General features: G+C 38.4%; 1 protein-coding gene across 2 annotated transcripts; it reads right to left on the bottom strand.

Annotated features, from left to right (window-relative positions):
- Positions 1–4292: 4292 nt before the first annotated feature.
- RPL14 (ribosomal protein L14) lies at positions 4293–11716 on the bottom strand. Of its 2 annotated transcripts, none has more exons than XM_081343361.1 (6): positions 11571–11716; positions 10891–10992; positions 9618–9712; positions 7905–8004; positions 4851–4904; positions 4293–4398 (listed from the first exon to the last, which is right to left on the bottom strand). In XM_081343361.1, the coding sequence occupies exons 1-6, from the start codon at positions 11571–11573 to the stop codon at positions 4333–4335; spliced, it is 420 nt and encodes a 139-aa protein (XP_081199487.1). In that variant the 5' UTR covers positions 11574–11716; the 3' UTR covers positions 4293–4332. The 2 variants fall into 2 exon arrangements, with proteins under 2 accessions (XP_081199487.1, XP_081199486.1); XM_081343360.1 differs by having other exon boundaries at positions 11392–11589.

Here is an 11716-nt window from a genome sequence, read left to right as displayed (position 1 = left end):
ATATTCATAATTTAGACTTTATATGTAAGAGAGGTTTTTGTGGACTCTTCCTCTGCTTATTCTCACATAAAGAGAAAAATGATACATAACCAGGAAAAAGGTAAATATATTTTTAAAAATATATTTGCGATAATGCCCAAATGTTGGATAGGACTTGAATTGTATGTTTGCCTAACCCTATTCAAAAACTATTCCTCAATTACTGACTATAAATGGCTAACCACAAAAAGATGGAGGCAGCATCCGGATAGCAAATGCTATTAATCTCTACTTCAGGATGATTCTTCTTCCTTTAAGGGCAGTTGAGGACACCAACCCATGCTCAATGTGAAGTTAGATCCCATGGCTAGGGAGATCTTCCTGTTGCACTTGCTAACAACATTTTTCAAGCTAACTACAGCACATAGGACAGCAGTGTACTGTGCTTTGGAGTTGAAGGCAACAAAATGTTTTGGAGACAGAAAAGCTAGATTGTATTTATAAACTTAAACAAAAGATTATTACAGCAGACCTGTCTTGGAATGAAGACTTCAGTGGGAAAAACTTGCATGGAATAACCATCTCTGACCTCTTAGTCTAGAAATCTACCTCATATAAAATCAGATTAATCCACCAGTACACTGATTGTGGACACTGATTTCTTGAATTCTAGGTTTTTAAAATATATTTCTCAGCCCAACCTAGAAATACCACACATTGAACTAGACATTGGTTCCATTACAGGTACTTCAACTACTTCAGTCCATAACTGAACCTGGAAAATTCATTAAGCAACATCAATAAGGAATCATGTTACCACACCCAATTTTACAACCTATTTTGCCATGGTCATTAAACAAATCACACAGTTGTTAAGCAAATGTGACTTCTCCCAATTGATTTTTTCTGTCAGAAGCTGGCTAGAAAAAATCACTATCACTTATCTGCAGGATACAGCAATCATTGTCAAATATCTGAATTGTGATCACATGACTGTGAATGGCATAATGATTGAAACAAGATCAGGTTGTAAGTCACTTTTTTCAGCGACATAACTTTGAACTGTTAAACAAATGACTGTAAAGTTAAGAACTACCATTAATAGAAATAACAGCTGGTAACAATAACCCTTTCCATAAAAAATACCAAAGCTATTCTCCACATCTAATGTTACAGTCAAAATAACGTAGTCAAAACAACGTAAGATTCTCTATAGCAAGATAGAAGCAAGTAGTAATTTTCTCACTAAAGAAGTAAAAAAAAAATCCAGTTGTGTTCTAGAGCAGGGCTTTTCAACTGGTGGTATGCGTACCACTGTGGTACATGGGACACCTGGTAGGTGGTACGCATGACAAGTTGAATAGCACTGTAAAAAAGTGTTTAAAAAGTGTAAAAGTGGATGAGGTGAAGCGGCAGCAGCGGCGCACAGGCTTGTGATAAAGTCAGCTGGAACTGTGTGAGATGTTGCCTGGGTTCTGCTGGGACCCCCAGATCAGCGCACGCAGCTCCCCTTAGGGGTGGCAGGCAGCCCCACACAGTCTTCAGGCAGCGATTCAATTGGAGCTGCATGAGGTGTTGTCTGGGTTCTGCTGAGAGTCCAGGATCAGCGTGCATAGCTCCAGGTGATTGGCGGCAGTCTTGGAGGTGGCAGGCAGCCCCATAGTCTTCAGGCAGAGTTTCAACTGGAGCTGCATGAGGTATTGCCTGGGTTCTGCTGAGAGCCTAGGAGCAGCGCATGCAGCTCCAGCTGATCGGTGCTTCCAGCGCACTGGAAGAAAAAAGGAGGGGGAGAGAGGAAAGGCTATAACAGGAGCAGGTTTTGGCAGGAGGGAGAGAGAGAAAAGACAAGGGGTGGGAAGAAAGCAATCTTGAGAGCAGTCAGCTGGAGGTGCACTGAAAAAGAGGCGGAGAGATGATATAAAAGGAGGGAAAATGATATAAAATAGGGGGGAGAGAAGATATAAAAGGAGGAGAGTAAAAGGATGTAAGAGGGGGGAGAGATGATATAAGAGGAGGGGTGAGAAATTTGCTAAATGAGTTTTGCCCCATGACTTCTTGTCACATTTGTTAAGTGAATCACTGCAGTTGTTAAATTAGCAACATGGTTAAGTGAATCTGGTTTCCCCACTGACTTTGCTTGTCAGGTTGCAAAAGGGTATCACATGACCCTGGGACACTCTGACCATTATAAATATGAATCAGTTGCCAAGCATCCAAACGTAAATCACATGACCCTGGGGATGCTGCAATGGTCATAAGTGTGAAAAATGGTCACAAGTCACTTTTTCCAGTGCCGTTGTAACTTCGAATACTCACTAAGCAAACTGTTATAAGCCAAGGAATGCCTGTACTTAATCACTTTTTTTGGGGGGGTGTCAGATTCTTGACACCTTGCTAGGCGACTGGTGATACTCAAATATTGCCATATCCTAAAAGTGGTACTTATCTGTGAAAAGGTTGAAAAGTCCTGTTCTAGAGCATGCAGTAAAATTATTTTCAGGCTGAAAGCCCTACTAAATATTGGTTGGCATGTCGAAGACTGACCGCAAGTTGTCAGGGCCAATATGTATCTAACCATGATTAAATAGCCTTAAGCATTATTTTGCATTGAATAAATATGTAATCCTTTTTTGGTGTAACTTTAAAATTAAAAAATAGTTAATTAAAAAAATGCCATCAAAGAACACCGTGGCTGGACATTATCCAAGTTGACACCAGGCAGAGCATAGAAACTCAAAAGAACTGCTAGATTGGAAGATATGGAGACACCTAGCCCATAGAATCATAAAAAGTTGACTGAATGGATAATATTATCACGTTAACCAACTGACACTCGCAAAATTGTCCAGTCCTTCGAGTGTTCTATCTGCTTTCCATTCAGAGGCACAAAAGTACAACCTAGCAGCTGTATGAGACCTGCCAGAATTCACTTCCAAAACAGATGGGTCTAAAAAAGACACCCTAATCTTTTCTTGGAACATAGGAGGGATGTAAAGGAACAGAATAGTACCATGCAATAAATAATAAGCTTTTCAATAAAATAAAGCAAAATATAAAATATTCTGAACTTTTGCCTACCTTGTTTGTTAGTTAAATACACCGTATCTCAGTTTTAACTCTCTTGCAGAGAAGCTGGCTGGAAATGAAGTTGGCTTACAAAATCCTTTTCCAGATGTCAAGGTATTACTTTAACCTGATACTGTTTATGCTCACCATGGCTGGGTTGGTAAATTTCCCTGCTCCTTGTCCTTCCTGGATTAACTACAAGAAAGTGAATTATGCTGATTTTGGCAGTCCTCTCATTTGCCCCAAGTATTAAGGGAGGGAGAGACTGGAGTCTGAAGATGGTGATGTTGGCTGACTTGGGTAATTATTACAGGCTTTCACATTTATTTTAAGGTGTTTGACCCATGTTGGCTGGGGTCTTTACCAAGATTTTTTAATCAGTCTCTATCCCGGTCCACTATTCCATCCTGTCTGAAGGCCTCCATCATTGTTCCATTACCAAGGTAAAAGTTCCCCCGCACATGCATGCTAGTTGTTTAACTCTAGGGGCCGGTGCTCATCTCCGTTTCAAAGCCGAAGAGCCAGTGCTTGTCCGAGGACGTCTCCGTAGTCATGTGGCCAGCATGACTAGACACCAAAGGCACAGAGCGCTGTTACCTTCCCACCGTAGTGGTCCCTATTCTTCTACTTGCATTTTTACGTGCTTTCGAACTGCTAGGTTGGCAGAAGCTGGGACGAGTAACAGGCGCTCAGTTACGCGGCACTCGGGATTCGACCCAAACTGCCGACCTTCTGATCGACAATCTCAGCATCCTAACCTACTGAGCCACCACATCCCTTCCATTACCAAAGAAGTCCTTTATTAACAGCCTCAGTGATTATAGACCACCCCTATTATCATGAAGTGTTTTGAAAAACTGGTCTGCAGGCACATTGTGTTCTGCCTCCAATACACACTCAACAGTCACCAGTTTGCATACAGAGCAAAAAGATGGCCATCAATCTGCATACGACTGATTCATCTGGAGCAGTGGGAGACCTATGTAAGGATGCTCTTTGTAGATTTTACCTCTGAATTTAACACAATGTTTTATACCACTCCTGAGACTGCTTCTTCAGATGAGTATCTTTTAAATACAGACAAGTCCTTTTAATAAATAATATATATATCTGCCCAATGTTTGCGGGGTAGCTCTAACCTTGTACCAAGGTTTATTCATTAAGTACAGTAGTCCTATAAATACTTAGGTTTTGTTAGTTTGGTGAAAGTAGTAAGAGAAAAATAATCAGGCAAGTCATCAATCATGTTAGGTGCCTATTCAATTGAAATTTTTATTTGTTGACAATTTATGCTTTCTTGGTAGAAGGTGCCTTTTGAAGCTTTTTAACTTCATGCTTGATGATCCTGTTTCTCTGTAAAACAATTATGTAATAATTATAAGGCAAGAATGTTTTCATTTTTAAAATTGTTTACTTATGAGCAACTACGTCATATTTCAATAATTTTATTAAACTTTTGATTACGTTCTGCAGAAAAAAAAGAACAATATTTACTGTAGAATAATCCTATTCACACAATTTTTTTATTTCAAAAGAAATTTACTGCTGAACAGCTAAAAATAGAAAGCCAGCTGCATCAAGAGTTGACATTGGATGTGTATTCATTTTATTTACGTTTAGAGACAACTCTAATCAATCTATTCTAAGTGGCAGGCATATCTGTAATTTGGGTTAAATTACACAATAGGAAATCAAGCAAAAATTGCACAGTGCAAACGTAAAGATCTTACCTTGCATCTAAAACCATTATATTCAGTTCTAGGAAAGTCTATTTGGCAAAAACACAATACAGCAATTATACTTACCATTTTCTTTGCTTTCATGACCTTATAACGATCAAAATCTGTCATCTTGGCTTTCTGTGGAAAGATTTTTTGACAAAGAAGTCTGAGATCCTGAGCCTTACCCAAAACTGCCGTCTTATTTGGCATTAGCAAAATACAACTGGTCATCTCATACATAACTTTTATTTTCAAATTCATCTTTATTAAGATGATAAATCAGCCTAAGAACCTGGCAATAAAAGAATCAGTATTTGAAAAGAACAGAGTGGTATAACATTGTCTTGTGTGCCCTAGGTATTGATGCAGTATTAGGTAGTCCTTATTAATAACTATTCAGCAACCATTCAAAATTACAATGGCACTGAATGAGACTTATAGCTGATCTTTCAAACTGCACCATTTCCACAATTACGTTGGCTGTGGTTTGGATGTTTGCAACCGGCTCACAATGACAACAGTTTCCCGTGGTCATGTGATTCTTTTTTCTTTTTTTTTGGCCTTCATTGTCAGCTTCTAACTATAGAATCAACACAGAAGCCAGTAGATCATGAGATATTGCCCTTAATAACCCCAACTGGAACTTCTCCTGTTAAGTTAGTGGTCACATGTCTGTGTCACTTAACAATGGAGTTGCTGATGCCAATTACTGTCATTAATAGAATCCAACCTATAATGGTAAAACAAAAATACTGCAAATGTCTCTGTAGTACAGGCACCAGAGAAGCATATTCTGTAATTTCTGTGTCTAAAAGCACAGGCTAAGCTTAATTTTTTTTCACCACAATCATATAGCTCTTCACATACAAGTATAAAATATATAAATTAAAATCTTAAAAACATGAATATAAAACTGAAGCTATTGGAACAATTTATTTTTATATTCTTAACTTATTACAAGTTTTGTAGAAGTTTTTCTGAATAAGTTCAGATTAAAGTTTATCCTTTTAGCTACATTGAAGAACCAATAAATGGCCCATGTCATCCATAGAAAGGACTGTACAGGAATTTAGAGCATTCAATGAAGCGGTGCAGATTCAATTATGCTTATTTTATCTATATGCATGTTTAACCAATGATTTATGTACTATTAAAATGATTAAATCTAGGAAAAAAGCAGACTAAGATAGGAAAATTTGAAGAACCCGAGGGATAAAAATATTTTAATTAAAAAAGATATAAAACTAATTAAGCCTCTCCAAGGTATTTTAAAGATTGTGCAAACACTCTACAAAAAGCTGGATTAATTGTGCTTCTACTATTGACTACATTTATATCCTTTCTTTTCATATAGCTCGAGCATAGAATGATCTAAGTATGCTGGAGTGAGAGACAGTGATTGTCTCACAGTATTTTGTATTAGAAGCCCCTTTAAAAATCATTCCTTTAGATATTTTTCAATAGTCTCAATAGGCACCACTTAGCACTACTGATGATCCCTGGTGGTATGGTGGTTAGCAATAGCACTTAAGACTTTATATGTGGCCGGCGTCAACTTCCCTCCGTCCAGTGCGCTCCCACAGAGAGGGCCTCCTCAGGGTGCCGCCGATCAAAGAATGCCGATTGGTGGCCCCCAGGGGGAGAGCGTTCTCTGTGGGCGCGCCAGACCTTTGGAACCGCCTACCGGTTGAGCTCCGGATGGCCCCCGACCTTCGCTCCTTCCGGCGAGATCTCAAAATCTTCTTTTTCGAACAAGCTGGCCTGGTCTGACGGGATGGGGTCGGGTTTTTATAAATAGTTCTAATTTTAATATGTATTAATTATTATGGGCATAATGGTTTAATTGCTTTTTAATTTTTGTATTCTGTTTTTATTATGTATTGCCCTGTTCACAGCCCTGAGTCCTTCAGGAGAAGGGCGGTATACAAATTAAATTATTAAATTAAATATACTGCTTCATAGTGCTTTACAGCCCTCTCTAAGCAGTTTAGTCAGCCTATTTCCCCCAACAATCTGGGTCCTCATTTTATGAACTTCAAAAAGGATGGAAGGCTGAGTCGACCGACCATGAGCCATTCAGAATAGAATTCCTGCAGTGAGCAAGTCTGCAGTATTGCATTCTAATCACTGTGCCACCACAGCTCTTTAGTTAGAATGAAATATTGCAGGCAAACTGCCCACAGCCTGAAGTTCAAGGTTGACTCCCCCTTCCGAGGTTGATAAAATGAGGACTGAGATTGTTGGAGGCAATATGACGACACTGTAAACTGTTCAGAGAATGAGTGATGTATAACAGGATTATTTCAAGTTCCTATTGTTATCTATGACAGAGCATCTGTAACCATGTGGAGCAAATGCCCTGTTTTGTCGCAAGTTCAGGACAGAGTATGAGGAAAAAGGATAATCTCAATTCCAACTACCGTGTTTCCCTGAAAGTTTAAGACCTACCCCGAAAAAAACCCCTAGCTTGATTTTTGGGGGTGGGCTTAATATAAGCCCTACCCCAAAAATAAGCCTGTTTTGAGCGAGGGAAAGATCTAAAAAGCAAGCTAGGGCAGGGATGTGGAGCTGCCCCATGCACCTACTTACCTTGTAGCCTGGCCTCCTTGCCGACCCACTTCTTCTGCGGTGTCTTCTGCATTTCTCAGTCACAGGCCTTTCCAGAAAGCCACTGCAGCTGAGAACCGAGCTATGGATTGAACTCATAGCTCGGTTCTCAGCTGCATAGGCCTTCCGGAAAGGCCTGACTGTGAAATGCAGGCCGGAATGCAGCTATAGAATGAAGCTGCTCCTTCGGCCGCAGAAGAAGTGGACCTGCTGGGCAGGGCTATCAGTGCCGGAGGTGAGCATAAAAGACAATCCCCGAAAATAAAACCTGGTGACTCTTTTGGAGGCAAAAAAAAAAAAAAGAGACGGTCTTATTTTTTGGGAAACAGTATTTTCCAAAGTCCTACAGTCTGCTGTACCTGAAATAGCAGGAACATTAAAGAAGGTGTTTGCTGAACTGATTACACAGGCAGTTAACTGGCAACAAATACTGAAAAACAGAGTTCTTAACTGTATTTCATTATTTAGCTGCTTCCAAAATGCCATTTAACTCACAGCTATTGCATATTTTGCATTTTTTGAAACACATACCTTCTCCCTAGCCTCAATTTTTTTTGCCCATCTGGTGGCCTTCCATTTCTCATTAATGTTTTCTTTTTCCCAGGCAACTCGCACACATTTTTGACGAGCACTGTATTTAAAACAAAAAAAATTGTAAGGTTATCTTTAGCTTACAATCAACATATATTTACATTAAGATCATTTAAAAATATTTATTTTCCTGTGCCACTTAATAGATCTCCAAACTCTCTGCTGATGCTGCTAAGTAATCACAGCATCAGTAACTTCCCATATTAGTCCCTTTTTAAAAAAAACTGGCACAAAAAGTTATTTTCAAAAATGCATAGCTTTTCTTCTTTGAAGAAACAATTTCATTAATAACTGACAGCCCTATTTATTCTTTGTACAGTTAAGGCATAAGTGAATAGAGGCAAAAATGTCTTTAGCCATTTACCAAAACTACTGACTCCAGGACAAACCCAAGTGACAGCACTGCTCCTTCAGGCGCAATGTGATTCCATCTAGAGCATAGTTGTTCAAGCTTTTGGACTGCCTGCGGCACACCGAGTGAAGAGGAATCATCTTGGGCTGCACACGAAATATATGATATGGCTAATCTACATAAACAACTAACTTTTATCTTATGGGGTCTCAGTTGGCCCATGGGTTGGACAGCCCTGATCTACAGCCAACATTGGTATTAAAGTAATAGTAATACTTGTAGGAATTCCTAAATGTTTATTTATTAATATAACTGCTCTAGCTAAGAGCTCTTTTCTTCCAAATCATTTTAGTCTTCACCAAACTTCCAAAGTATCTGTACCTAAGTTTTAGTTTACCAATATCCCATATTAATAACTCATCCCAAGTTGATGGTTAACCTTTGCCAATTCTTCATATAGACATTATAAAGTATAGAAGAAATAAATATAGAAAAGACCTACTAGTAGCCCATACATTTAGTTTCACAGTATGAATATTAATTCTAAATAAGCCAATTTTAAATAAGGATTTAAACCTAGTTTAAATCACCCACAAGTAATATTGGCAATCAGTTGTGTCGTACTTTGGAATGTAGAGGTAGTCCTCAATTTATGAACATAATTTGTTGCCCAAAATTTCTGTTGCTAAGTGATACATTTGTTGAGCATCACCCCATTTTACAAACTTATTAAGTGAATCATCTTTGTTAAACTAGTAACATGGTTAAGTGAATCTGACTTCCCCACTGACTTTGCTTGTCTGAAGATTACAAAAGGAGACCACCTGAATCTGAGATATTGCAACCGTCAAATATGAATTAGCTGGCAAGTATCTGAATTTTGATCATGTGACCATGGCAATGCTGCAATGGTTGTAAATGTGAAAATCATAATATTGCTTTTTAGTGCCATTGTAACTTCGAATGGTAATTAAATGGATTGTTGTAAGTTGAGGACTACCTGTAAAATAGCTGCATAATTCTGAAAAAAGGAATACTTTTTTTATCTTGTGCAACTATTTTATGATAACTTACTTTAAATTAAGTAGAACATTAAAATAATAGAACAGCCCATGCTGACATCAAGGATTTTTCTTGGGAATAAATATACAAGAGCGAGCTATTTTTCCATATTCTTATAGTTTTCAGCAATGATAAAATAGGATAAACTCTTAATATTCTTGCAATACCAGCAATAAGACAAGTGTTTCTTTTTCGATTCAAATTTAGAGGCAGTAATATTGAAGTACCATATAACCAACCTGTGAGGAAACTTCAGAACAAAATCAGTTAACTGCATGCACTTGAAGGGCATAGCCTGCCTTCTGACACCACTGCAAGGGCCATCAACTAGGGCCTAGAAGTAAATGGAGTTTTAATGGAGAAGTTAAAGGTCATCAGTGATTTCCCCCCCTATTTTCAGTTCATTTTACACTCACAAGTAACATTATTTATAAGATACCACAGATCTTAATTTCTATCTCTGGAGATTTTTTTTACGGACCATAAGAAAGATTTAAAGGAGTCTCAAGAACACTAGTGTGGATACTACTTTACAGTAACATAATTTCATATCGCAAACCAATGCATATTCTTCTTAAGCAGCGGTTCCCAACATTTTTACACCCCATACCCCTAGAACACTTCCAATATATTCTTGAACCCTTTACAAAAGTTTGAAATAACAGCAATGAATTATGCATATACAATATAATTTTGAAAAACCAAGTTTTTGCACTCTCTGGAATATCGTCTCACACACCTGGTTGGGATTTACTCTTAAGGGTACGTTTATTGAACACAATGAAACTACGTAAAATGGATGTTATATATTGAGCAAATTAAGAATTTAGGTACTGAGCTTATAACCTTGCCAAAAATAATCATACCTAGTAAAGCAAATTTACTATAACATAAGTTTTATGTGCTTTTATCCATAGTGCAGACAATCACTGTATTTTAAAGAATTCAGGGTAAATCAAGCTGGTTATAGAAACACCTTTATACAGAAAGCAAGCTATTCATCTAGGCAACTAAATCATTAGCTCTCTCCTTAAGCCCACAAAATTACAAGCTTGTTGAGAAGTTAGAAGCCTGCAGTTCTATGCTAACTACAAAAAAATCCTCTCTTCTGTAACTACCCTGGAATACATGCTAATGGCCTCTTTGAGTGTTTAACATAACCATATTTTCTAACACAGGTACATACAAAAGGAAGCTGTATAGTAAGAAAAGCCACAGTATTATGTCTATTTATCCATGTGGTACAGCTGTGTTATTATCCTTCTCATCTTTCCTACCATCTTATTATTATAATTATTATTACTCTGTTGTTTTGCGTGTGCACTGAGTTTCTGCACTGGAGACAAATTCCTTGTGTATCTAATCACTCTTGGCCAAAAAAATTATTGTATTCTATTCTATTGGTGGATTAAAGGATGGAATAACCAGTCCTAAGTAAAATTCTTTATCACTACTATCTACCAGATAAATATATCACTTTTTTAAACATATAGCATAAGCAGTGAAACTTACCCTGTTTTGGTCGATGATGTCAACCACTGCAACTAGTTTTCCTGCATGTGGTCCAAATGAAATGTAAGCAACTCGGCCAATCTCAACATAGCGCTTGAACACCTTAATGAGATAAAGTTTATTTTAATTATTCAAATGATTCATTACTAGACAAGCTTATAGAATTATGGAGCTCTCGTAACAGTCCTTCAAAGAAAGCAATTTTACTCCCTAATACTGAACTTTAAGATAATTGAATAGTTGAAACAAATATAATTATAATACAATATATTCTTCTCAGCCCAAAATCATTTTTAGATGCGATGGGGCAGACACCTCATGAATTTGCAGTCAGGCCACTCTACAAAAGTGACAGAAATCTGAGAAACGTCTGTTGAAGACTTTCTTATCATGGCTGAGTATTATTCTCTTTTCCACCAAAAGAAAATGATAAAAAAGCTGACAAAATCCACCACTCCCCCGGCCCTCATTTAATCGCCCGCCACCATCTCTTCCATTTACGTCCAGCACAAGACTCTTCGGCCCTTCTCCCCGTGGCCCTTTCCGCCATCCTCTTTCTCGGTTTAAATCAGCCGAGGGGAAATGAAGGCTGTCGCGAAACCCTTCACGATCACCCTCCACTTCAGCAAGTCTTAGGAAAAGCGCCGTGGACAAGGCCTCGGCCATGCGCCCGCGATTACCATGATGGCTGCCACACGAGTCGACTCACAAAGAGAGAAAGAACAGCTTCCGGATGCCTCGTGATATCCCAACTGCGGATGTGCACCAGAGGAAGAGGCGGGTCTCAATCGTTCTCTTGGCGGCGAAGTGCAGGTTGCATAGCAGA

Source organism: Vipera berus, assembly GCF_964194415.1.
Source record: "Vipera berus genome assembly, chromosome: Z".
Classification (NCBI taxonomy): Eukaryota; Metazoa; Chordata; class Lepidosauria; order Squamata; family Viperidae; genus Vipera; species Vipera berus.
This window is presented reverse-complemented; position numbering and strand designations above follow the sequence as displayed.

Bases quoted from the DNA above. Each gene is read 5' to 3' on its own strand.
- RPL14 (XM_081343360.1), bottom strand. From the start codon at position 11,556: ATGGCCGAGGCCTTGTCCACGGCGCTTTTCCTAAGACTTGCTGAAGTG. The intron at 10,993-11,391 runs GTAAATGGAAGA...TATCTCATTAAG, and splicing joins CGAAGAGTCTTGTGCTGGAC to GTGTTCAAGCGCTATGTTGA. The intron at 9,713-10,890 runs GTAAGTTTCACT...ATTTACTTCTAG, and splicing joins ACATCATCGACCAAAACAGG to GCCCTAGTTGATGGCCCTTG.